Source organism: Argiope bruennichi, chromosome 10 (genome assembly GCF_947563725.1).
Source record: "Argiope bruennichi chromosome 10, qqArgBrue1.1, whole genome shotgun sequence".
Classification (NCBI taxonomy): Eukaryota; Metazoa; Arthropoda; class Arachnida; order Araneae; family Araneidae; genus Argiope; species Argiope bruennichi.
Genome location: NC_079160.1, coordinates 24,182,872 through 24,210,724, shown reverse-complemented (window position 1 = coordinate 24,210,724; position 27,853 = coordinate 24,182,872). Strand labels below are relative to the sequence as shown.

The window sequence follows — 27,853 nt, the reverse complement described above, 5'->3', positions numbered from 1 at the left end:
ATACTTGACTAATAATTAAAAGGAATTTCTGAAAATTAATTAATTTAAAAATAGCTTTACTTCATTAAAAATATGTAATTCGTAAATATATTATACATATCTTAGTTGGTGCCCTATATATTTCATTCTAACTTTTCAACATTTGTCAATCAAAGGGTTAAAAATAGCATTATGTTATAATTTATAGTCTATTATAAGAATTCATTTTTCGTTACCTGCGTTTAATGTGTATAACAAATATTTTGTTTTGTCAAAGGAAAATATACTGTTCATTGAAAACAATTCACAGCTGGAAAAAAAGTTTAAAACGAATTGAAATTGTGGATTCAACGTAATTTTGTCCAGTTAATTTTAAGTTGACCTTTATAACGATGATCGCTTCTCCTTCTTATTTTTGAAGAATATTCTTTTCTTTTACTTTTTAAAATTTTTACAGAACTATTCACTGATGATTTCTTTCTTCTTTTAAATTTAATTCGATTAATAGGACACATATCCGTCATCCTCCTTTACAATTTATTCTAAATATAGCAAATATTAAAATTACATTTTTGAAACCGATTCGGCAGATGATGAGGTAAGTGAAATGAAATGAGGCGAGATGTATGAAACCAGTTTATTTACTTTCTCAATTCTTATGTTTAAAATAAAAATAAATTTCTCAATTCGATTTTTCTTAAGAATGTAATATTCAACAGTTGAGCGTTTTTTCGTCCGTAACTAACAGAAGAAGCACTTATATCAGTAACTTCTGAAAGAAGGGCTTATTCCAGTTTCAATATGATAATAATTAAAAAAAATTTATTTAACTTTTCCCCCTCCTATTTGAAGGTGACATTTTCGTGTTTCCATTGCTGTAACATTTAAAAAAAGCAATGAAATAAGAACCATGAATGGAATTAAATCAGTTTTCAACAGCCTTGAACATAAATTGTCGTAATTTTTTTTAATGATTTCTGGTTTTATTTCTTGGAAACATTTTCTAACATGTGATACTTAATATAAAATACAGCACACATAATTACCACATAATTGAATATCGATTATTCAACAGGCTTGTAGTAGTTTTTTAAGTTCTTTCCGTCCCAGTCTGAAATCCCAGGTTTTGTTTTCTATCACAGGCAGAGTGAACACACACTGTTCTTGTCGGGCTTGAAAGTGAACCAAAGGAATGCAAAACTCTACAACAACGTGGGTCATTGTCTGGAAACGCAAGGAAAGTTCTCGGAGGCTCTCTCTTACTTCAATACAGCCATAAGGTAACTACACATTATTTTTCAAATATTTCTATATGTAGGGGAGTTAGGTGGCTAGTGGTAATAATATTTGGAAAAATGTTTCCCTTTTTAAAAAGATTCTCACTTCATAACAGCTAATTTTTATAGTACAACTACCCATTCATCCTATGCAAAAAATAACCCTTCGGCAATTTTAATGATTTTAGCCCATTAAATATTTTTTTCAAAACAAATCAGCTGTTTTATGGAGCAAGTTAAATAACAGCTGATTTAACAATAAAAAATAACAATATTTTTAAATATTTTTATTAACATTCATTTATTAATTAAATAAATAAAGGCATCTGCTAATAATTATTATATTTTTACATAGTGACAATGAACGATATCAGATGGTTCATAGCAAAAAAATGATAAAATTACTTAATCAATCGGCATAAAAGTCAATCTTGAACAGAACTACAATCGAAGCAAACAAATGATAGTTCGTTACCCTCACAGATTTGAAAATTAAGAATCACATCCGTTATTCTCCATCACAGTTGATGAGTCATTTTATTTTGATACCAGAAAGAAGGCATATTCTGAATGCCAATATGTTCAGCACTCTGATAAGCCAACTTTCTTTATTCTAGCGAAGGCCATTCGTACTGAATATCCGCATTTCAGCAAATAAGATGCCTTTTGTTCTTCCGTAGATGTGTAGTGAATAGCTTATAAGCCGGTTAATTACTACGCTACTCAAGCAATTGTTTTTGTATCGTGGTCATGTTACTGGACTGTAAACCACAAGGTCCCAGGTTCTATCCTCGCGAATCCCAATCCACCACATCGGTGACCTCGGACGATGAACTTTCAACGTTCGTACAGCTGTTATGGTGCCATGTACCCGCAACTAAAGTCTTCAGACTCACTTGACGCAGCAACAGCCTCAGCAACCAGTCACCCACACACGCTCGCCATAACGCTTGGCGCTACTCAAATTCGTACAGGCGCATTAGAATCAACAGCTAATACATCACCACTCAACAGCCATATCGTTCGTCTCACCTCCGACTCACTGGAGGGAGAGTCTGTGGTGAATAACTTATAAGCCAGTTAACAACGACGCTGCATGAGCAATTGATTTTGTATCGTGGTCATGTTACTGGACTGCTAACCAGGTCCCAGGTTCTATCCTCGCGCATCACATACCGCTACAGATGTAAGTAATAACATTGGTTTAGTATATCCAGAAGAAAGATGAACGATTTACTTTTTCTTTTTAATATATTTGTGCATAGACAGATAGTAAATATTGAATAACTGAGCTAGATTTCTAATAATTAAAACTAGTCGCCTATTGAGACCAGCTTGCCTAGATTACTGATTATTTAGGCTGTTAAATGGCTTCAGTATTATCAAAAGTATTAAATCTAGGATTAGAATCATATCTTGTTTTGGTTTTATCGAAAGCTCCTTTACTTTTTGCATAATCACTCTTTATTAATTCAAAAATTTAAATTTTTTTCTTTAAATTCAGATAAAAATTTTCCATCCGTTCAAAATTGTTTCTTTTTCTTGCCTATCATTTATACTTTTACTCACAGAATGCATTAAAGCCGCATCTTCAATTTTCTCAGACCTGACCAGTTCAAAGTATGCCAAAAATATTAATATGCCTATAGTTAATTCCATCTAAAAGATGCACAGCAACACATACAAAAAGTCATCTACGCATTCGACTTAAAATACCATATCAAATAACATCTACTGCAGACTTAAATTAAATTATTTTATTTTAAACGTTTGAAGAAATGAAATTGAAACATCTATTTTTCTACCCCTTTTATTCTAAAATACTTCCACTTGAAAAGAAAGATCAACGATAGCAAAGAACATGTTTTAACGCACCAAATAAATAATAAATTTAATCTGCTAGTTTCATAATTAATAAATAACTGTTCATAAAGTTGTCTACGATTGTTTTATATTGGCGGATATGCGATGCTGGATTATTTTCCTGTTTGTCCATAATAGCATTATTATTGACATATCTAAAAAAAACCTTAAATAAATTTAAAAGGAAGAAATTTAAGAAATTTAAAAATAAGACTACGTGTTTGTGAAGGCAATGGAGTTAGATAGCTTTAAAGTACTAAAATTTTGTTACTTAACGTAACCATCAATTCCCTACTAATTGTAATGCCAATATTTATTATCCCTGTTTTAATTCAGAGAATGCTGTATGTTAATTTTCCAAAATGTCAGTAGCCCGTCAGCCGCTGTTTCAAATAACAACGTTGTCCGAGGAACACCACGTGGAGGTCGGCTACCAGAGTTCCTCGAGGCTGTCCTCGCATATATCGATTTTTACATTTCTGGACAGCCCCGGGAGGTCGAAAATACATCAACCTCCCTCGCGCATTCCTAAAAATGAGTTCCATCTCCTGGTCACACATTCGGGTTATCAATAAGGAAATTGTCGTGCGTTGATGGTGAAAGGGGAAAGTGGATCAACGCGTCCACAGAAACCTAGCGCACTGGTGTAACTTAGAAATTAATATTCTTACAACTACCTAAACCGCGTTTTTTTTGGGGGGGGATGGGGAATTTGTGAATACTACTTAACTAAGCTCTGATATCTTCAACATTTAATTTAGAAAGGGTTAATGCCAAATAAATAGAGTCAAAGTGCGCCAAGTGCCTCCCTGGAAGGACTTTTAAAGGAAGCTGGCCCACATTCGTGTGAAGCTCAGGGAAACCAGGTAAAACCCGAGCAGCCAGCCCGGCAGAGAACCGCTTTCTGAAGCGGAGGACTCTGCCTACCAGTTCGAAGAGCTTCGGCGCTCGGCCACTGGTGGGGCGCGAAGAAAGCGTTGGTGAGTGGGAGTGGACCAACGCTGCCACTTTATTTAAGTCACATATTCGGGAAGTTTTATTTAAGTCACATATTCGGGAAGTTTTATTTAAGTCACATATTCGGGAAGTTTTATTTAAGTCACATAGCGGGAAGATCGGGTATTACTATCGCTCTGAATGTTATTAGTAATTGAAAGGACACCTACGAAATATACTTCTCAATAAATTATTGCCTTTTATTGACAGAAGCTAGAATTTTAAGGATAAAATAAAGTCGATCGAACAAATTTTTTGGAATATATGTCAAATTTTTGGCGATGTTTTATTGATTTTTAATGATTTATATTCATTTTGATTAGTTATATAATATTTGATGATTTATACAATATTTGATGATTTATATTAATTTTTCAACAGACACATATAATGGGCGACTTTATATTTGACAAATGCAGCATCTGTGATCTTCTTTATTTCATGCTAATTAGACTACAAATCTTTTAAATTATATGCTAATTTATGTCCTGGTAATGACTTTCATAAGCGTTAATTATAAGTATTCGAATCTCTTAAGGATATTTTGAAATACTTTAGAAATTGAAAAAAATTATATTATAATCATTAGTACCACAGCATCTCTTTTTTTTAAATGCTGAATATATTTTTTTTAAATTCATAATGTTTAATGAATTTCTAAATAAAGGAAGTTTCAAATTTTTTGTTTCTTTTTATTTTAATTTTTCGACTTAGACAGTTTCGAACTTCTGCAAAATAAAAAGTGATAAATTATTAAATTAAAAGTCCGTTGCTGAAAAAGATATCATCATTTTGAAATTCATTCATTCTGATATTTCAGGAGGAAAAAAAAAAGAAAATCGGAAAAAATTTTAAGCTTTCGAATAAATTTGACTTGTTAATATCTCATTGGGAATGCAATATCAGAATTTGAAAGTGATTTTATTGAAAATCTGTTTAAAATTCTGACATATAATAGCAGGTTTTGCTTTCACACTTGAATATATTAAACTGTCTACAAAGTATATTTTCTATAATATAAATCCATGAATAATATTAAGGAAATTTAGAATTTTCAGCAGTTTTATTCAAATTTATAATAAACATCATTATTTTTTTTGCTTGCTTTAAATAAAAAATATTTTGACTTTTGCTATTTATTTATTTTTTTTTTGCATCGAAATCAAAGCTAATTTTTGGATCATTTTTAGTGTTCTAAATATATTTAAATATTTTTAAATAATTTTATGAATTTTTACTTTCGTCTGTAGTTTTAGTTTTTTGCACTCTTTGATATTATGTTTAAAATCGCCTTCGTAGCATTTTTTGATGCGATTATTGTAAATACTTCTTTGAAAAATTACTGTTATTCTAGTGTCCTGGTTTGTTGATGTGATGTTGTTGCAATTGTTTTGAAATTGTTCTGTTATAATACTCATTAATTGCTCTCGGAGAATGCAATACATATTTGTCTTTGAGATCCCAGTTGGCTCAGTATGGGCCTTAGCCCTAATAGGGTAGGATGGATCAGTGTGGGCAGTAAATAAACACATACAATTTTGTTTGCTCTAATAGATGATTATATTTTATTAATTAGAAAATATATTATTTAATTGACTAGTTTTTTTTTCAAGCGAGATTTTCACCGGATTATTAACAAGCAATTGAATAAGTCAAAATATGAACTTTGAAAACAGTATGAATGGACATTTTTTTCTAAAACTCAAAAATATTTGTTTTTAATCTGGCAATTAAAAGAAAGAATCTGATATTTAAAAATTAAAAAATATTTTTGTTATAAGCTCAAAAATTTTCTTGAACTCCTACTAATAAAAAAAAGAATTATTTCATTTGATAAGCACAAAATTGTAATGATTATTCATTTACTGTGCGTTTAATTAATTTCATGTATATAGTTGAACTTGGCTGCTCCTGGCATGTAGCACTAGTAATGATTAGTGCCGTTATTAATCAATTTAATTATTGTGACATTTTATTCTTAAGTGATATTTTGGTACTATAATTTCTTTAAGATTGAGATATTTCAAGAGTGTCGTTTAGTCATCTTCACTTTTTCATCTATGAGTAAATCCAGAATCTACTGTGGTTAGACTTGAAATTATTATAAAGTCTTACTGACAAGATTGAGAAAACCTTGCTGACCGTTAAAATACTGCGCCAAATATGCGCTACAGATGGCAATACAGAAACATTAGAAACACTTCATTTTTGCTTAGTTTGAGTAATAGTTAAAATATTCAGAAATGCCACATCTAGTGATTTATGACATAAAAAAATGTATGGCTACTATATCGTAATTCAAATCTTATAGTATTTGAACGATGCAATGGAATTCGCGACTATAATAAGGCAAATATATTTTATAAAATCTATGAAAATAAAACGTCACAAAGATAAATATTTGTCCTTATGATTAGATATAATTTAGTTGTACTAGACTGCACATTTATTACATACATTTTCGATTAAAATTAGAAATAAAAAGCACTTATTGTTTTAATATTGCATTCAATTTATCGTGTTTTTTTTAATTCAGAAAATAAACTTCCTAATTGCTTATTTTTTACAGAATTCTAGAAGATCACTTTATAATTGATGAAGCTGTATAAATTGCTTCTACTTAAACATATTTGAGATCACATTTTTTTATATTATTTCCTTATCAATTTTAATATTATTATCGCTACAAATGGGGTCTCTCATCTTGCAACAAATACATGCAGCAGAGTGCTTTGCACTACAATTTGTTATACCTGTATTGGAAAAACTATTCATAGATGAACTATTTATGATAATGTATATTCCAGGAAAGCCATAAATTTCTTTCTTTTTTTTCTTATATGAACAGAGTGTCGTCGAAGACCAAAGTATTTAAAGAAGTATGCATATACTTCGTGAGGAGCGATAAATGCGTTAAAGAATAAAATATTTTGATTTTTTTGTAACCCTCATAAAATTAATCTATTTATAATAAATTTTTTTATGTGAACATTCGTTTTTCTCTATCTGTTTCACATTGAATGTTTTTTTTGTATCATTATTATATGGCAGTATTTCATGATTTAATTCAGCATATTTCTTTTCAAAATTTTGACATATATTTTATGTCAAATGGTTATTGTGTAATCAATTTTCTTTTAATTTTATCCTTATATTCATTATTAATTACATAACAAAAATTATTTATTCTTGTCCCATTGAAATATTTATTCATTTTGTTTACTACCTATATTGTTGATACTTGTGTAGTAATCACAAGTATAAACTGTGAATAATCGCCAATGATGCCATGTTTCTAAAATCATTGCCAAAAAACTCGCCTAAGATTTCATGTTAGTGTATTGCATATGTTCGTCAGTCATATGTGCGTATGCCAAATCTTCGCCTTACAGCTTGCGATTAATACACGAGTAAATAAAATGATTGCTTTCAAATTAAAATGTCGATTTTTTAAAATTAAGAATCTCTCTTTAAATTGATAAACTTGATTGCTATAAAATGCATTGATTTAATGAATTGTAATTACACTATTTTAGAACTTATTTATAAAACAATTCGATATAATGTTCTGTGAGTTTTCACAAAAATGTCGGAATATTTTTCGTAATATTTTTACAAAATATACTTTTTAGAAAAGTTCAGATATTATATTTAGGTGTATTAAAGAATAACTATAATTTGTGAAGGAATCCTTTTCAATTTTGAAAACAGTCAGTGTTCTCTTAACATAATGATGTATTGGAGATTATTATTATTGATTATTAAATACTACATCAGAGAAGGAATATGTGATTGATAAATATTAAGTTACATATAGATTATGATGAAACTACAAATAATCTGTATCTGATTTTATAACGTTTCTTTTAGATAAATTATTTAAAATTCCCCAAATCACCTAAGTTATTCCCTTTATTTCATCTTTTAATTATCAATTTACTTATATTTGAAAAGAAAGCTTTGCACAGTAATTCTCTTCACGTTGTTTTATTAAGCAACGATATTAATAATTATATGCGATTAAAGATTATTGATGGATTTTACATTTCTGCATAATTATAAAACATAAAATACTGTGACTTGATTGTTATTTTAATGAAAAATTGCACTGTAATATAAAATTAATTTATTTTTCTTGTCTTGTGCATTTTATTGCTCTACAAGTTTTAAAATTGTTTCAAAACTAAAATAGGAGAATTATTTCCTAATGCAATAAAAAAGTTATGTTATCCTACGTTGGGTTAAATTGCCATTATTTGAATATTTTTAGAGTATTAACTGTATTGGAAAATATATAAAATTACAAATAGATTTACTGTTTATCTTTTATTACGAATTCGATCAAATATAAAAATTTGAAACAGAAAATGAACGCATATGACTCTAATTATCGAATAAATATTACATCCAGAACTTTCTTTAATATTTCTCAGGAAAATGAAAAAATAGTAATAGAACGCAGTTAAGTTAGAAAGCAAATTGCAGTTATTTTATTTCAATATTAAGAATTTTGCAGTTGAGCAAAGAAATGCCATGTTTCCTTATCACTACCAACAAAGTGGATGCTTATGTGATCAGTTGCTTTAATGTGACTACAAGGCCTAGATTTCTCTTCAAAAATAATAAAGAATTTTAGATAAAACTTCTTTCAGTGTAAAAAAGCCCATTAATTCAACTCCGTTAGTTTAGAAATCGCCAAGAGGCAACTATGAGTGCCAAGTACAAGGCAAACAATCTAAAAGATAGAAATTCCACGAACTTTCAAAAAACGAATGCAGCTAACTATAAGGATATATTTACTTTTTGTCAAATAAATTATCTTTCCTAACAACATTTGTGTAAAAGGATTTGCTGCACAAACAACCGAAAATTATTTTGAAATTAATTTTGAAGCGAAAGGTGTAACGTTTCATGTCACTTATACAATGTCGTCTTAAAAATGATAAGACGTTAAAGGGTAGAAATTTGAATTAACGGTAAAAATATTTATAATTTGATGATTTAAAAAACAAACAAAAAATGGCAAAATATAACTTGCTTCAAGGTTTCTTATTTCCACGTAGGTACTGATTTTTAATGCAAATTACAGGAACATTTTATAGCAAACCACGTAATGATCTTCGCGAGTTCGCAAATTGTACAGACAAAGTCTATGGCAAATGATACCGACGTGCTCTGATTGGTTTAAGCCTTGGCTTCTTTTTGGCAAAGTTTTGCAAAAAAATGCCATACTGAAGTATATTTTTATAAAAATAAATAAAATTTGTGATTTCCTCCCGCCCTATTTTTTACGGTTTACATGTAATATTAATCTGGAACATATATACAGCAGAAAAGATCAAATCCTGGAACCAAAATTCAGGAAATATAAAAATTACAATTTATTAAAAATATTTTTTTGTGTGCGTGTTTCTTCCTAATATTATTTTGATATAACTAAAAAATTTAGCTACGAAATCACGTATTCTGTTAAAGCTTACATGTTTATACGTTTTGGGCATTAAGTAATCATCTCCCCATATTTAGTTAATGGGAAAGTAACAAACGTGCAGCAACAGGTTTCAATGACTGCATAAATTATCTTATAAAGGCACGAAAATCATAGAAAAATAAGAATTATTTAATTGCTGCATCATATGTTGAGTAATTACTTTCATTCAGTTTTTATACTTCTGTGCATAAACAACATTAGTTACTTGTATTACTAGTATTATTAGTAATATTTATTATTATTATTAATAATTAGTATTACTAGTAGTATTTAGAGAAAACAATTATGTTAATAAAAATTAGACTGTGTTGATATTCACTTGTATCTTCCATAAAATTAATGAAAGGTACAGGGTTTGAGCCAAATAAGCGAAAACTACACCATTATGAGTGCAAAACATTGCCAAAAAGATGCCAAGGCTTAAACCAATCAGAGCAAGTCGGTATCCTTTGCCATAGACTTAGTCTGTACAATTTGCGAACTCGCATGATCTTCAACCTTCTGAGTATAAATTAACTGTAATTACTTCCATTGCTTACATTTAAGTAACTTCAATAGTCATAAAAAAAGTATTTATTATTATTGTATGAGTATATTGGCAATATGTGAAAGTAAAGAAAATTTTGGCAATTTCGCTAAGTATTGTTTAGCTAGCAAATTTTATTTCAATATATTAATAAACATAATTTTGCAAAGAGAAAAATGATCCATAGATGGAAATATTTCTAGGAAGCAAAATCCATATTTAAATAATAAGATAGTGTTTCTCAGAGATTAATAAGAACTTAGTGAGGCACTTAAAATAACATTCATTATGGTATTCAATATTATTTTATTTGGCTTTAAAAAGAACGGGTGAACCGGAGTTTAACACCCTTCTTCGCCAAGTTGCGGTTGGCGGTTTTTGAAAATTGCGCCAAGCAGGGGGTTAAACTCCAGTCGTACCAAAAGAACTCGCTTGTGTATCTTTATCTAGTTTCTTTTGCTTGACATCAATTATTCTGATCAGCATATGCAATGAAATGCAAATGTATAGTCCATAGCCTAGAAACAAAATGACTGCTTGTTTGTTCAGGTTGGTTTTTGGGTGAATAGGTGAATACTATTTCATAATCTATAGGTGAATGATAAGTGAATGCTATTTCATTTCATGCCTGCCGAATACTATTTGGTACAGTTTTAGGGAAGGGTGCCATTTGGCGATTTTCAGCCAAATTTTTCTCGCCAAGCCCGGCAGACGCTGTAATCTTCAGAATTTTATTTCTCAATATTATAACTATTTTCAAGAGATTTTTTGCCATATTGGCGACTTTATCTTTAAAGTTTGGTGCCAAATTTGGCGGTACTCGTCCCTAGGAGTTAGCCTACTATTTCATAATAACTGTTTGAACGAAAGTTGAAAACTGTATTACACATCAATGAAAACTCCTTTGAAGGAAACATTGATGTATCTGAACTGAAGATGACAAAATATACTGCATAAAATTAGATGCTATATTTGATTATAAAAATACACATTTTTTTTATAAAATTATGTTTTGATATAAAAGTCTAGTCAAAACCCCATTTTCAACAGTTAAATATATCTATATGTAATTGATAATCCGCCATTACACTAAGCTAAATGCCAAGTGTAAATATTGCTAATGAATAAATTTGATAATCATGTGTAAATAATGCCAATTTTAGAAATTAATATAATACATATTTTTAATTTAGGTTACATTTCTCCAAATCTTTTACGCTTGGCGTAAAAATATCCCATACAAATTTACCAACAGTCAATTATTCCTAAAATAATAGCTTCCTGTCTATGTCGCAGTATAAAATCCCAATAATTTGTGCATTGTCATTTTTGCAAATTGCGATTTTATCAAACATTTTATGCCAACATTTCAACGTGGGAGGGTTTCTGCCACTCCGATAGAAATATACTATGAAAATATTTTACGCCAATAATGCAGGAATTAAAAGTATAATTTGCCTTTAGATAGATTTGTTACTTAAAAGACTAACTGCCATGTCACACCAGCATATTGACTTGGCAGCTTTCTGCTATATTACAAATGGAAACGCCTAAAGAAAATTTTAATAGTTTTATTTTTCTTATTTCGGCATATTTTAAGCTAATTTAAATAATATAAAATATTTGAAGTCAGGATTTTAACATGGTAGAGTTTATCCTGTCCTTCCAATAGAATTACACTATGAAAATGTTTTGTGCGAACAACGCCGTTATTGGGAACTTATTTTGGCAATAGACATGCGAACTATTACGAAAATTTCACGCCAACATTGTAACTTGGCAAAAGTCTGTTGTAGTCCTAACTGAAATACGTAAAAAAATTATAATTTTATTATGTAAAAAAAATAATAATTCGTTTACGTGTTAATAGATTCTTGCAAACCGAAATGTGGTCTCAGTAGAAGAAGACCCCCCCCCCCACACCAGCTTTAATTTGTGATATATTTAATTTAATTTAACACTCATAAAGACCAAATAACAAAATTTTCTTTATAAAAATAGTTTAGCCAAAATTTAACTTTTTATTGGGATTGCAAAATTTAAATTGTGAATAATTTTGTTTCAAGCTATTTCGTAAATCAACAAACAACTATGAACTTCAAATACAACAAGCATCACGTAGATAAAGAATATCTCTAACTCATAGTATCTAAATATTTTGGAAAACGTTTGTTATTCGAGCGACAATTAATACTTAAATTTCATTTCCTCATGAATACTTTGGACCTACAACCTGCGCAAAGCTTTCTTAACATTCCTAACAGGAGCTTGCTCCTTCGTCTCAGGAGCCTTTGCCTTTGTTGGCTGAGGTACTTTCGTCTTCAAAGTTAAACGCTCCTTCTGCTTTGGTGCGCTTAACTTCAAAGGCGCTGGCACTTTTGCCTTCAAAGGTAAGTTCTCCTTCGACTTAGGAGGCAAGGGTGGACTAACCTGTGGAGGAAGAGCGGCTTCCTCCCACTCCGTGTCCTCCACGCAGTCCACTGGCTCCCAATCCATGGCCTCGTCGTCGCTGCAGCAGCTCCAGTCCATCAGCTCGGAACCTGTAACGAGATCTAGAAGCAAACCAAAACAAGCCATATCTTATTAATAGATGATAGAAACAGATAAATAATGTAAATCAAAAGACTTTATTAAGCAGTCAACAAAATCAAGTGAAAATCACCGCCTGCTTTTATGCACACAAGTAAATACTCAGCAAGTTCACTCAAAATGGCGTCTTTAATTGTGAAACTTGCGTTCCATGAATTTTGACCAATCAGATTCAAAACTTAAAAAGTGAAAGTGGTAGTTAAGGAAATTGATAGAGTTTACAATGAAAAAAAAATCGACTTTCCTCTAATTTTATTGTAGATATTTTTGGAAGAAAAGTAGGATGAATTTCATGAAATTTTTATATTTATATAATTAAATTTGCTTTCCAAAAATTCATTTCTTGATTTTTTTCCCAATAAAATTAAAACTTAATTGAGCTTATAAAGTTTAAAGTTAGTGGTAAGAGATTGATCAAGAGAACCATCCTTGATTGTAAAATAAACAATAACTTGTTCGTAATCACTAAAGTTCTATATTTCATTAGATGAGTATTTGGACTTGACTTCTTTTGTCTTTATATGTTGACAGTGTGCTGGTATTCTTTTCTAATTTTACTCTATCTTTGGTGATAAGCAAGGGGCCTGCTTTTCCCTATGAATCCCATTTTCCCGCTTGTATCCGTGCACCTTTCAGTTTCGTCCTCATAAACATAAATTTAAATATTAGATTTTTAAATTTTTCTGAAAGGCGCTATTTAATATTTTATTTTTTAATATGTTGATTGTGTACGAATATTATTTTCTAATTTTTACGCCATCTTTGATGATGAAAAAGAGCCCAGCTTACCCTATGAATCTCATAATTCCGCTTGAATCCATGAAGCCTTCAGTATCCCCATGATAATAATAAATTTAAATATTATATTTTCTATATTTATAAAATGTCCCTATTGGATCTCGCTGTTTCTTTTTCAAACTAAATGTGAAAGAAAAAATGTTTGCATTTTTTAAGCAAAAAAGCATATCTTGTTTCTGAAATATGAAATCTCTTTTTTTCCCGATTGTAATATTATTGAAACAACTAATATTTTACTCAGATTATATAAAATATTTATATCATTGTGACGTATATATAAAATATTATATTATTACGGATTCACTCCCTCATCCGTAGGGGTTCTTTTTACGATTTGATGGTCGATGTAGAAATAAAGAAATTCTTTAGTAGAAAACATCAACGATGTTTATTAACACAAAGACATAGACGACAAATATGTACAGCCGAGACGTACACACAGGACAGCACACAGTAATCGACCTCAGCAAACAAAGCGGCCTGACAGAATTCAGCAGGAGAGGATCCTCGGAACCCAACGCCTGAAATTCTCCACTACCTCCTCGCTTTAGCCGTTTCCAACAGCCGATTCAATACTAAATTACTGGCTACTCCACACACGACAAAACGCTACTTCCACAGTAGACAACAGGACTCGGCACACAGCTCAACTTAGCAATAGCTTGGGCTCCACTCAATTCCGGCACTCCGCCGTTGCTTTGCTATCCTCTCGAAGACTCTTTAATCGTCTACGACTCCGATTCCGATCTGGTTCACTGCAGCTTGAAACTGCCGTTTTTTTATAGTTCCCGGGATGCGGGAGTAGAAGGTTAGCTGACCAATCAGGGCGTATCTCAGATCCTATTGGATGGACCGATAAAATTATCGAAGTTTCCAGTAATTTTTATTTTGTCGTGAAACTCGCCAAATTCGTCGTCAAGTCAGCAAATGATAGCCAAGTTTGTCGCCAAGCTCTAAGATTACTGACGCGGCACTCGATCAGCACTTACAGGGCTGATCGTAAAATGGCCTTTCTTACAATGACACTATTCGTGCTGGGAAGCAAAATTACAGGTTTGTAACAATATGCATTTCCACGATATGGATTGCGTTAATAAACCAAGAAGAATCAAACCGCCATACTGATATAAAGATGCAGGAATTAATAAGTGAAGACAGTATTTCATGAATCAAGCATTACTGCTGTTGACTTCTTCTATAATAAATCCATTAAAATTTGAAGATTTTGGAATTTTACCCCCACTCGGGGCTAAAATTATATTCGATACGCCTGTAAATTTAGTTTCATTCTATATATATACCAATCAATATTGTGTGTAGCAGAAAATGTGTATTCTCTGCTTCGTTTCTTTAAAATACAACGTATTTGAAAATTAGTCTGAGAGTTGATCGGAACAAAATGATTATATTTGTAGCATTATATTTTTGGTTTGAATTTTATATTACAATGAAGTACCGTACATAAATATTTAATTTTGATGTTATACTATTGTTTGTTACTTACTAAATCTTTTTTTTTTTTGAATTGATATGACTTTAATTATCATTTTGTAACGATACACTTTTTCAAAAATTTAAATATTTTCAAAACAAATTATAATTTAGATGTAATTTTACTGTCACAATATATATATATATATATATATATATATATATATATATATATATATATATATATATATATATATAATATAACTTATCTGGCCAGAAATTTTATTTATCAAAATGGTCCCACCCTTCTTTAATCGAATGCTGTATTATATTCAATTTATTATCGCGCAATTTTCCGGGATATAATTTTGCTATGGTTTAATATTTCTAGAAAAGTTATCTTGGCTCACAAAAATTCTATTCAAAAATATGGTTCAGGAAAGCACTTCTCTTCTCCAAGGATGCCAACAATAGCGATTCGCCAAACTGAAAAACCAAGATGGCTGACAATAATTGTTTTACAATATTGTCATCTTGACTGTCGACATAGCATTCTGTTCACTCAATCATTTGTTGAAATACATATGCCCAGAAATGGATGATGGTCCCTTTCACGAGTTACCACGCCATACGTAATGTGTTAAAATCGTATATTTAAGAAATATATTTCTTGTTTCTATTATAGATGGCTTAGCTTAATTACAACTGGGGTACAGTCAGACTTTCTGTTTTTACATATATTAAAACAGATAGGTAAAATCAAACCAAAGGGTAATATGAATTTTGAAGTAATTTTGCAATCAAGGATTAAATAAACACTTTATAGTTTATGTATTATATCGATTACACCGAACTAAACTTCAGAAATATATCGAGAGTTTTCATTACTTTTAATTATTCCCCATTTTCTGGATCAGTTATGGGTTGTCTTCCATACCTCACTAATCTTACCCCCTTGAGATAAATTTTTTAAAGGGGTACATTGATAGATGCTGCTTTTCTGGAGAATCCTTGGTGAGCTTGGTCTCTGAGGCATCTGCGTTTATCTCAGTTGGGGGTTGGCAGAGGATGAATGGAATTTTCATTCTTTTCATGCGTCATCTCAGAGCGTAGATGGTACAAATTTTGAATTGATTATGATGCGATAATAACGTTTACTAGCAGAGGAAAATTTACAGACTTTTTCTGTTGCACTTTCTCTATTTCGACTACAGCATATAGTATTATTTGCTGGCAACAACCGTAATTTAATTTATAGCTTTTGATGACATTTCCACGACTTTCAAAATAACAATATTGACTCAATTTTTTTAAAATTAATATTTTACCCCGAGTTATCTACTTTTAAATTTCAGAAGCTCCTTTTCGGACATTCTGCGTCATATTTTCAAACAGTGTCTGTTATTCTGTAGTCTTAAATACTGATCTTTGGCGAAAATCGAGTCAATATTTCATACAAAATGCAAGTTCATTATATGTCTCTTCGTCATTTTTAAATACGAAAAACATTATTTTTCACTAAGAAACAAACTTTATTAAAATGAGTTCATACATAAAAAAACTCCATGTAACCTTCTAATAACAAAGAAAAATGAAATTAATAATATGCGCTGTTATTTATTTATTTGTGTGAAATTGTGAAAAAAAAATAAACTACCCCCCCCCCACCAAAACAAATTCACTCATTAGTTCCAAATATGATCCAATACGAAATTTTCAAGAAGAAATTATCTATATTGTTACAAATCTGTAATTTTGCTACCCGGCACGAATAGTGTCATCGTAAGAAAGACCGTTGTACGATCTGTCCTATGCATGCTGAGCGGGTGCCTTCAGAGCTTGGCGACAAACTTGGCGAGCATTTGGCGGTTTGGCTATGAGTTTGGCGACTTTGGCTACAAAATAGATTATACTGGAGAGTTCGAGAAGTTTCAAGATCCATTTAGTAGGAACCAAGATACACTCAGATACGCCCTGATTTGTCTGGAATATTCTAGCTTCGCCTCCTGGAACTATAAAAGAGGGCACTCTGAAGCTGCAGAGAAGTGTCCAGTGGTCTAAGGAATGCAAATATTTAAACGTTATTCTCAACAGTAAATTAACTTGGAAACCCCACTTTATTTACACAGCTAAAAAGTTTCGAGACCTAACTCGTAAATTTTATCCCTTAATTTCTCGAAACTCCAAAATGAGTAGACAAAATAAAATGCTTATTTACTCTGCATACTTGCGTCCAGTATTAACTTATGCCTGCCCTGTGTGGGGATATGCTGCCAAGAATAATCTTCGACTTATAGAACGCCAGCAAAATAACTTAATTAGAAATTTTTGCAATATGAAATACTACATGCCCAATACAAGTATGCACTTATGCCTAGACTATCCCCCTCTTAAAAAAATTCATTAAAAAACTAGCCACTAACTTCTTTAAAAATATGGATAAGAATGAAAATGAAGCAATAGCTAAAATCCCTAAATATAAACCATCTACAAAGTCTAGAAGACCCCGTAACATACTACTTTAATTTATCTCAGGCTTCTAGTTTTTCTTCCTAACTTTTATTATTTCAAACTCAAATTTAACAGTATCTAAATAGCCAATTCTAGCTCACGAGCAGTAAAAACTTACTAAGCCCAATGGCAATGTACCCCGTAACCTCAACCAGAAGAAACCAGATAATCACAGTGAGTCCTGACACTCCCCATCTCCAAATTTCATCGAAGACGGCCACGGCAAACTATAGACAGCAAAGCACTGTGAAGTCTCTCCTTAATGGGAATAAGCCCCTGCTGGGGCTAGGCGCCCCGTCAACCTAACCATCAAGCTGCAGAGAAGTCGTGTGAGCGAGTAATCGGAGTCGCTGACAAGTTACAAATATTGGAGAGGATTAGATAGTAAGCAAGCAAGCTGCTGCACTAACGATTAAATGCGCTGCGTTATTTGTAGAAAAATTGTGTAACAATATATTAGACCTGAACATTTTTCAAATATCCTCAATTTGTTTTTTGATGACGTTTCATTAAATCCATAACAAAAGAGAGCATCAATTTTCCGTTGACGGAATTACCACATAAAAAGTACTTAAAAATGAGGCTGAATTTTTTGAAATCCGAGGATATAATATAATGAATAACAAAAGCCTTTATTAATTTTTTTTAATATATTCTCTTTATGGAATCGCCTCTGGCAAAATATCAACAACTCTCTTTTATCCTCTTTTTAAATTAAGATCCTTTACATACAACTTCTGATACTCCGCATCAGCATTATGCAATCACACATTAATATGCAAGCATAATTCATTGATTTGTCAAGGCTTCATATTAAAAAAAAAGATACTTTTTACGGTTATTAACTGAAAATTAACATGTTTATCTTCATCTAATTAGCTCTTTAGAATATTAATTAGTGGAAATGTTTATTTAACAAAGTTAAGAACTTCCAAACATAGCTTTAGAGGATAAGATAAAAGAACTCATTTTTTTAAAATGAGAAGAAATTTCACCAGCTAATTAAAAGTAAACGCTAAAAATTTGATTAGATTGAAGCATTACTGGGAGCTTATATTCTGCAAAAACAGCAAAAATAAGTGCGTTTAAATAGTTCTTTCAATTTATACTTTGTTCATATATATATGCCCTTAGTTATTTGTCTAAGAAAGCCATTTTTTGATATTTCTGAAAGGTACCAGAGTTTTTCTAGTGCTTATTTCTAAATCTAATTTTTAACTATAATCAGCTAATAATTTATATTTTTAGCTAAATTCACAGGTTTGTATTATTTTAATGTTGCAGAAAATCTCGAATTAAATAGAAAAGTTTTGCAGAATTAACATACATTATAATTTATAAAAGAAAAGAAATAGCAGATATCATCTGCAATATTTTAGAAATCTCTAAATTGTTTCATAAAAAGGAATATATCTGTTAATCTAATCAGATGTGAGCAGGAACGCAAATAAGATTAACAGCCTTGGCCCGGAGTGAATGGCTCAGCGTCAGGATACTATGAACTGAAAGCGACAGTTCCCACGTTTGTATTTGACTACAGGCATGTTGCCTAAAAATTGTTTTGTTATTGATTTACTTTCTGTTATTTCTCGTTTGTTCTAGAATGTTCTTATAATTTCTGTATCTTTCTAAATCTGGAAGATTCGAGTAATATCGTCATGTGGATAAAAACAGATGTAAGGTTTAGTTCCTTGAATAAAGTCTCGAGTTGATATTAGCGAGTGTTATCTTTGACTTAAGTTAACACGTGGTCACTTCTTCTACGCAACAATATTTCATTCAAAGAATCTATTTCTGACCTGAAATTGACGGATGAAAGTAGTAAATGTTTTCATGACCGAAACTATAAGAAATATCAATAAAATTATTCAATTATCCGAAGAAATGTAGAAAATAAGGACAATGTTACTTGGATTTTTTTCATTTCTTATATTATTTTTTCATTTCATAAGAAATTTTTGTCTTTACTATATTATAAAAGAATATTAGTTTGATACTTTTTGTGAAAACAGTGTTCATTTTTTTTTTTTTTTACATTGTTTCCATTCTTACTTCGTATACGAATTTGAAGGAAAAGAATTTCAAAATTCAAAAATTCGACTTAGAGGTTTCGAAATATAGCCTTCTACCACATCTCCATATGTCCAACATACACAATTTTAGAATTATAATCTGCTTAGTTGTCTATGAAAACGATAATTTAAAACACATTGGGGGGATTTGATATGTAATGTTCACACCAAATGTATGAATTTTCATGGAAATTTAATGAAATTCTTTGTAGGGAAATCTAGTTGTTTGTCTATGTCTATGTAATTTATTTGTAATCATAATATATAAAATCGCAAAGCGTATCTAAAATTTTAGATACAGTCAATGTTCTGTCTTAGAGAAAATTTACAAAGAGTTTTATCATTGAGGTTTCAAATCGGTTTTAATTTTTTGCACACGAGAGCGACTTTAGTTCTCCAATCACTCTGTTCCACGAATCGAACGAAAACCCCCTCCACTACAAATAGTTTATATTTTTGATCAATATGCCAAAGTGAACATTTATTGGTGTTAAATGGCATTTTATTAACTCCCGAGGGGACACCTCGAAATGAGGATGAGATGCTTCCGGCATGGTGGTTGTATCTCGCCACCCTGGAGGGTACATAAATAGGTGGGGATCTAGCTCCTTCCATCGATAAAGGGACGTCAACCACATTTCCCGCCAGTGTTGCTGTTGAGGCGGTCCTGCCATTCAGTAATTTTTCCGTGTGCCTTCGTGGCGGGTCGGAGATGTATGACTTACGGCATTTTATTTATCTGAGCAGCCAGTTAGATAAACAAAATTTATTATCAGTCTTCTAATCCAAAATTGTCTACTTGTATCAAATTTTGTAACCTGTCAGTGATTATTAAGACATCCTGTCAATATTGCCCCGTTCAGTGGTGGCGGGGTGGTCGGCTGTACACAGTAAGAAGTGATTAGAAAGGCTTCCAAAATGCATACGTTTACTTTCTCAACCTGTTCAGGAGAAGCAAAAGAGGATGGAAAAAGGACATAAAAGGTACCAGATTTACTACTTGTGCGAAAGTCGAGTTAAAAAATTGCTGCTGATATTTTATTAATTCTTCGTTTCTTTTAATGCAAAAATATATTACATTTATGAATATGTCATTTGTCAGAGCTCTCAATGGCCATTCCTTAAATTCACATTTGAGTCATGTGACAATTTTTTCATATTTAACTGTATAAAATGAAATCAATGTATAGCTATACAGCCTATAACAGTTAATCCATCTCTCTAATGATACTTTCTTTAGTCCGAACGCAATTCTTATTCATTTTATATATTTTGAGCCTGAATGTAGCGATAATGTTCTTTAAAATGATGGTATATTCAATACTGATTTTTTTTCCTTTGATGTATAATAAGGGAATAGGAGGTATGGGGAGTTTAGGAATCAGAATGTCCATAATGGTTTTTTCACCTGTGAACATTTTGATCAATAACGAAAATATTTTGCAGTCCATCAATGAGGATAGACTGTATATTCTGTTCATTCGCATTCAGGTTTTTGGAGTTACCACTTAATATTCGAAGTTCTTTTTAAATGTTTTGAAACCTTGAATTTAGGATAGCATTGGCGTGAAATAATTATATTTGCAGAAAAATTGCGAGTAATTTTTAAACTTAATAAAGGTCTAAAGTCGTTAATATTGATAAAAAGCAAGGATCTAAAAGAAAAAAAAGAACAACGCTGGTAGAAGTCTGGAAATGATAGCTAAAAAACGCTTTGAATTAAAATGATAAATTTCGCTATAAGGTTTTAAAACCAAATTTATAGATAACTATGAAGTTTTGAATGAATCAAACGAGAGGAAATCGAATACTAGTAAGTACGATAATTATTACGAAAAGTATAACAGCTAGGTAAATAAAATTTGACCATTTATCAGCTAAAGTGTAGATCAACACGAAATTCGGAATCAACTTTGACAAGGCATTGTTTGTGCGTCTGTGCTTTTGCCTGATTCTAAGCACGATAATTAAAAAATACAACACCTTTGGTAAATGAAATGGCATTCAAAGTTTCAGCTACTCAAATGTAAATTTTTGTCAAAATTTGAATCATGTCAATCAAAAGATTTCGCGTTTATCAGTGTGTGCTTCCATATGTATTTAAAACCGATGATTCAAAAATTGTATAAATTAAATAACTGAAATTTAATATGTGATTTTGTTGCTTAGAGTTTGATCCTGTGTCAAATATTAAATTTAAATGTATTGGTAAAAAAGGCCTAAATGACATTTAAAGAAAAAAAACTCCGATCATTCGTAGGCCTTTATTAAAGAGTTTGCAAAAACATTTTGGGCTGATCAATCCTTTTGGTTTTTTAACTATATCTGAAATTCTTAAATATTGATAACATTCATTGATCCTACAGAGAATCTCGTTCTGATTTTGTGATTGAACTGTTTGAAGTATGGCAGCAATAATTATATGTCCAAAGCTAATGGTGGTTAAACACTGCACTGCAGACAAACATTTCTAAATGCATTCGTCTTAACACGTAATTTTCACTTAATGTCTACTGCCGATAAAAATTGGATCACTTTGTATCGGACCTATTTATCAAAACGACAAGATGTTTTGTTCTCCTTCTATTTCAAAGTTTTATCACGTGAAAAAAAAATACAACAGGAAAAAAATCGTTTAAGAATGTCAAATGTTCAATAAATTTCACTTGCTGTTAGTAAATAAGTATTCAAAATACTGTGTGCGATTGTGTTTCATATTAAGTCTGTGCGATAGGGCGCTTTTTATTCGTGTTTTTCAAAAATAACATTATTGAAGACATATCTCAAAAAATTATCAAATATATCCTGTTTAAAATCATAAAATACAAGATGGTTCTTAAATTAATAGTGTACAATTGTGCAGATTTGCTGTTAAGTGGTTTTAAAATACTATAATTCAGCGATTGTTAATAAATTGAAATAGTGAAATGACTTGCTACCACTTGCAATCTCTCCGGAAGTTATGTAATATTTATTATACCCCGTTTTTATTAAAAAATTATTGCCTATTAATTTTCTAAAATTTCAGTAGCCCGTCAGCCGCTGTTGAATTTGACAACAGCGTTGCAAGAGGAACACCGCTTGGAGGTCGGCTACCAGGGTTCCTCGAGGCTGTCCTCTCACACACCGTTTTTTATCTTTCCGGACAGCCCCGGGAGGTCGAAAATACATCAACCTCCCTCGCGCATTCCTAAAAATGGGTTACATCTGCTGGTCACGCATTCGGGTTATCAGTAAGCAAAGTGTCATGCGTTGATGGTAAAAGGGGAAAGTGGATCAACGCGTCCACTAGAACTTAGCGCACTCGTGTAACTTAGAAATTATTATTCTTATAAGTGCCTAAACCGCGTTTTAGGGGAAAAAATGGGGAATTTTTGAATGCTACTTAACTAAGCTCTGATCTCTTCAACCTTTAATTTAGAAAGGTTTAATGCCAAATAAGTATGGTCGAAGTGCGCCAAGTGCCTCCCTGGAAGGACTTTTAAAGGAAGCTGGCCCACATTCGTGCGAAGCTCGGGGAAACCAGGCAAAACCCGTAGCAGCCAGCCCAGCAGAGAACCGCTTTCTAAAGCGGAGGACTCTGCCTACCAGTTCGAAGAGCTTCGGCGCTCGGCCACTGGTGGGGCGCGAAGAAAGCGTTGGTGAGTGGGAGTGGACCAACGCTGCCACTTTATTGAAGTCACATATTCGGGATGTTTTAGTATTACTATCGCTCTTAATATAACGAACGGTTGAAAGCCGTTAACAAAGAGTGGTTCTCAATATCGTAGCAAATTTTTAATTTGAGGATGCTAATTAAAAAATTTCTGAGTTGAAAAAACGATCAAAGGAAAATTTATCGCTACTACAAAAATGATTGAACAAAATGCTTCAATTTTTTTGTTATTATTCATTTTATAATTTGCATTAATTTATAAGTATACATATACGAGGATCAATTTTATATCATTTAGCAATTGCAATATATGTTTTCTTCCTTATTTCATTCAAACTACATTATAGATTTTACAGCTAACTTATGCATTAGAATCGATTTTCGAAAGATTTGCTGATGAGTATTCAAATCTATTAAGAATGCTTTGAATTCTTGTAGAAAAGGATTAAATTTATATACTAGTCGTTAGTGCAAAAGCAAAAAAACCTAATAAATGATGAATAGATTTTCACAGTAAAAGAAGGATAGTGAATGCCAAAATAAAAGGCTTTTCAAATTTTCTATTTATTTTTTAATTTTTCGGTTAGATAATTTAAAAGTTATGTAAGTTGAAGAGCTATACATCATTTAATCAAATGGATTAGATGTCGTTGATTTCAATCTCTTTTTTTTTTCTTTCTTTTTTCTTTCTAATATTTTAAGAAAATAGAAAATAAAATTCTGAAATACTTTTATTGATGCCTAAAACATTTAAATTGATTTCAATAGAAATGCAATATCAGGAATTTAACATAATGCCGTTGAACATCTGTTTAAAGTTTTAATATAAAAAATCTTTCAAGAGTACAATTTTTTTACACATGAATATATCATATGATACACAAAAGTATCCATTTTATTTTAATTATAGTGAATATTTAGATATTTTTAGTAGAGTTATTCAAATCCACAATACATATCTGTATACCTTTTTGCTCGTTTTAAATTGGAAATAATAGTTCGATTTTCACTATTTTATTTTTGCTATAACATCAATTTCAAAACAAAAATTTCATTAAAATATTACATGAAAAAATCATTTTAATCAAAACTGAAATTCAAGCTATTAGAACAATGAAGGAACTATTTCAAAAAACGTTTTTCTTTGTCTTTTTTGGTGCTTGGATATATTTGTATGAATAAGTAGGTAGACAATGCTCGTTTCTTTTCTGAACGATCTAGTAAAAATCACTAAATTAAACGGGGTGCATTATGTAAGAGGAAAGTATAAACTCCAAAATAAAATGTAACTGACTATAAAATGGTTAAATACTTGAATGCGTAATTTAATTATTTCACTTTGTTTAGAAGCAATATCAATATCTGTAGATGTTTAGATGAAGTAATATAGATATCTATAGTTAGCATCTATAGATAGACGTTGAGAATTTCAAATCTGAGCTAATGTTTTGTAGCTTTTTATGCTGTTTTTATTCCATGAAAAAGCAAACCTGCTATTATTTCTCCAAAATTGTCTTGTGTTTTATGGTAACGTTAAATTTTCATAAGGTGGAATTATTTTGAACAATATGGGGTGTTTTTGGTACTTTTTAGTTAATGACATTCCAAACAGAAACCTATTAAATTAACCTTTCCGATAATTTTCATAAATGAGTCATAATATAGAATGTGTGCTCTAATTTAATAGCGCCAAGTTCCGACCTTGGCGATAACTGAGGAACCGCTAATGAAGATGTGCCATATTATTTTCATTACATCTGAAGATAGGAAATTTTTAGGATAGAAAAATTTGCTTTTCGCTGTTCGTTGAGTTTTGGAGAAGCAGAAACAGATTATTTTTGACAATGATAACTGGTTTTTCCTTAAGGTTACTCGAATTGATAAGTCTTAATCTGATTTTGTATTCGAAATGAAAAGGAATTTTTATATGGCATAAGATATAGTTGGACTTGGTTGGATACAAGCATATGACAAATGCTCGGAAAATAAATTCACCAATAAGCATGGAAAATTAGCCATTTTCAAGTACAAAGAAATGAATATTTTGACCTCTTATTCTTAAATGAAATTCAAAACCGTAGGAGAACTTGCCAAAGTTTGGCAGTGCAACTGTAAGGAATACAACTCAGGATCGGCGAGAGGAATCAAAACCTACTTGCATAGAGGGGATAAATTGTATTTTTAAAAATTTATTTACTGAAAATTTAAAATTGTTTTTTCTGAACAGAGCACACGATTCATTCTGTTGTTATAATATTGGTCTAAAATGCTAGATTCACCTTTGAGACCGCTGATCATAATGCATTTTAATTCCTATTTACTTAAATGTTTCATTTGAAAGAGTCTTCAGTGCATCACCAGATTGCATGGTTTAAAAATTAAAGAAACGGAGTATGTGTCTGAAACAACTGAAAGAAACTACAGATTCTGAGAAGACTGGTGTAGCCGACTGAGCCAGATTTGAGGTGGTTTTGCTCTTAATTTTGTCAGATGGCCCGACAAGGTTTTAATATTTCTTGAGAGATTTTGTTATTTTTGTAAATTTTTCCTGGCTTTGACTGTCTTGTATAGGCTGAACATTTCGATAGGATATCGGCAAATTTGTGGTTGCTCTGCTTTTTCTTTTATATATTTAGACATCTCTAATGGTATCTTTATAATATCTTCTCTATTTCTGAATTTTTTATGAAATCAATTTGATTGTATCGTAGATAGGTCGGTTTATATTTATGATTAATTTATTTTACAAATTTGATAATTAATACGTTTTATATTTAGTAAATTTTATACTCTCTATTTTATTATAAAATATTCATAGAATTTTTCATTTTTCTAAAAATGATTATGTGTCTCATGAGTTGCCTTTTGGATCCCGGCGATTGATAGTGTTTGTTTAATATGCTGTGTCGTTCATTTCATGTATTATCAATAATGCATCGATTTTAATATTCTAAATGTATTATTATAATTTAATATATTTCTAAATAATTTCATGACACTCAATTATGTCTGTATGTTATAGTTATGTGGACATTTGGTATTACTCTTAAAACTACCTTCTTTGAATTTTTGATAGTCCATTTGTAAAAGTTTCTTTTAAAAATCTATTTATTAGTAAACAAATATTTTCAATTTAGTTGATTTGACTTTTAGCTGTTGTGTAACTGTTTTTTATATAAATAACGGCACTTGGAATATTGAAAGAGAATTTCCTTTTTTAATATTAATTGAATTGTTTATAATTGTAATTTTTGACGCTTCATATAATCAATTACCACATTTGTTTTTGGTGATAAATGTACGCAATGAATTTTTACCTTTGAGTTTCTTGTCAGCTTAATACAGATTAGGCTGGCAGAGTTGGTTGTTATCCAAATTTTGCATTTTTTACTTACTTTATAAATTAAGCAGTTAAGTTTCATGACTAGAATATAAATGATATAATTCACTATTTTTTTAAAGAAAAGTTAGCAAATGGTTAGATAAGTAGCAATACGTACTTTGAAAATGTTCAGAACAAATGTTTCTCTAAAACTCAGAAACGTATTTTTAATTCAACGAAAAAAATTAATAAAAAAAAAACTAAACGTTTGATAGCTATAAATGAAAAATTCCTTGAACTCCCTCTAATAAGAGAAAAAAAAACTATTTCTTTTGTTAAAAATAAATATTATGTTTCATTAATTATTCTCTCATTCTGCTTTTAATTAATTTGAAGTCTATAGTTAAACATTGCTGCTTCTATAATGTAATACCTGGAATGATTAGTGCCATTATTAATCTTCAACTTTTCGTCTATAAATAAACCCAGAATCTACGGTAAACTTGCAGTTGTCAAATGACCTTGTTGACGACTTTGAGGAAACTTCGCCAGCTATTATAAAATTCGCCAAACAGGCATGACTCATGATAATAGAGAGTGTTTGTTGTTCTTTTCAGAAACATTTAATTTTTGCTTAATTTAAATAAGAATTAGAACTCGTCTAGGAATGCCATATTTGGTGAGTTATAGTTTTAAGAAATGTATGACTACTATACTGCATTTCAAGTTTTACAGGATTTGACCGACACAATGGTATTCTTGACTAAACCGTTTTGCATAATCATTGAAAATGAAGCATTCAAATGATAATTATTTTGCACTTACTTTTTTTATATGTATATATTGTCTACAAAGACTGCAGTTTTATAAAACTTATGCATCTCTTTCCTGAGCAACGATGTATATGTTAAAAAATAAATTATTTTGATTTTCGGAAAATCTCCTAAGGTTAAATTTCTATTTATGGTAAAAATTTTTTTGTGAATTATTGTTTATCTTTAGATGTTTTGCATTAAACGGATTTTTATCTCATTATTGTATAGCAACATTTTGAGATCTTCTTCGATATATTTCTTTTCAAAAATTGCCATCTATTTTGAATTAAATTTTTTTCTATATCAAATTTCTTCTTACTTATATTTATTATCAGTTATAAAACCAAAATAACATTTTTCTTTTTAGTATTGTTTTTGTTCCATCGAAACATTTATTAACTTTGTTTATTACCTACATGGCTGATAAAATGAGACATCTGTGTAATAATCGCATACCCGTGAATAATCGCCAAATATGTCATGTTTTTAAAACCAGCGCCAAAAATAATCGCCAAAGTATGTTGAGTA

The 27,853-nt window shown here is 30.7% G+C and overlaps 1 protein-coding gene across 1 annotated transcript in view; it reads left to right on the top strand.

The window, feature by feature from the left end:
- The window catches only part of LOC129988343 (protein O-mannosyl-transferase Tmtc3-like), a 234,630-nt gene that overhangs the window by 159,487 nt on the left and 47,290 nt on the right, over window positions 1-27,853 (top strand). Inside the window, exon 11 of the mRNA XM_056096544.1 lies at window positions 1,122-1,259. Within this exon, the coding sequence (XP_055952519.1) occupies window positions 1,122-1,259 (138 nt within the window). The remainder of the gene's footprint in view (window positions 1-1,121; window positions 1,260-27,853) is intronic.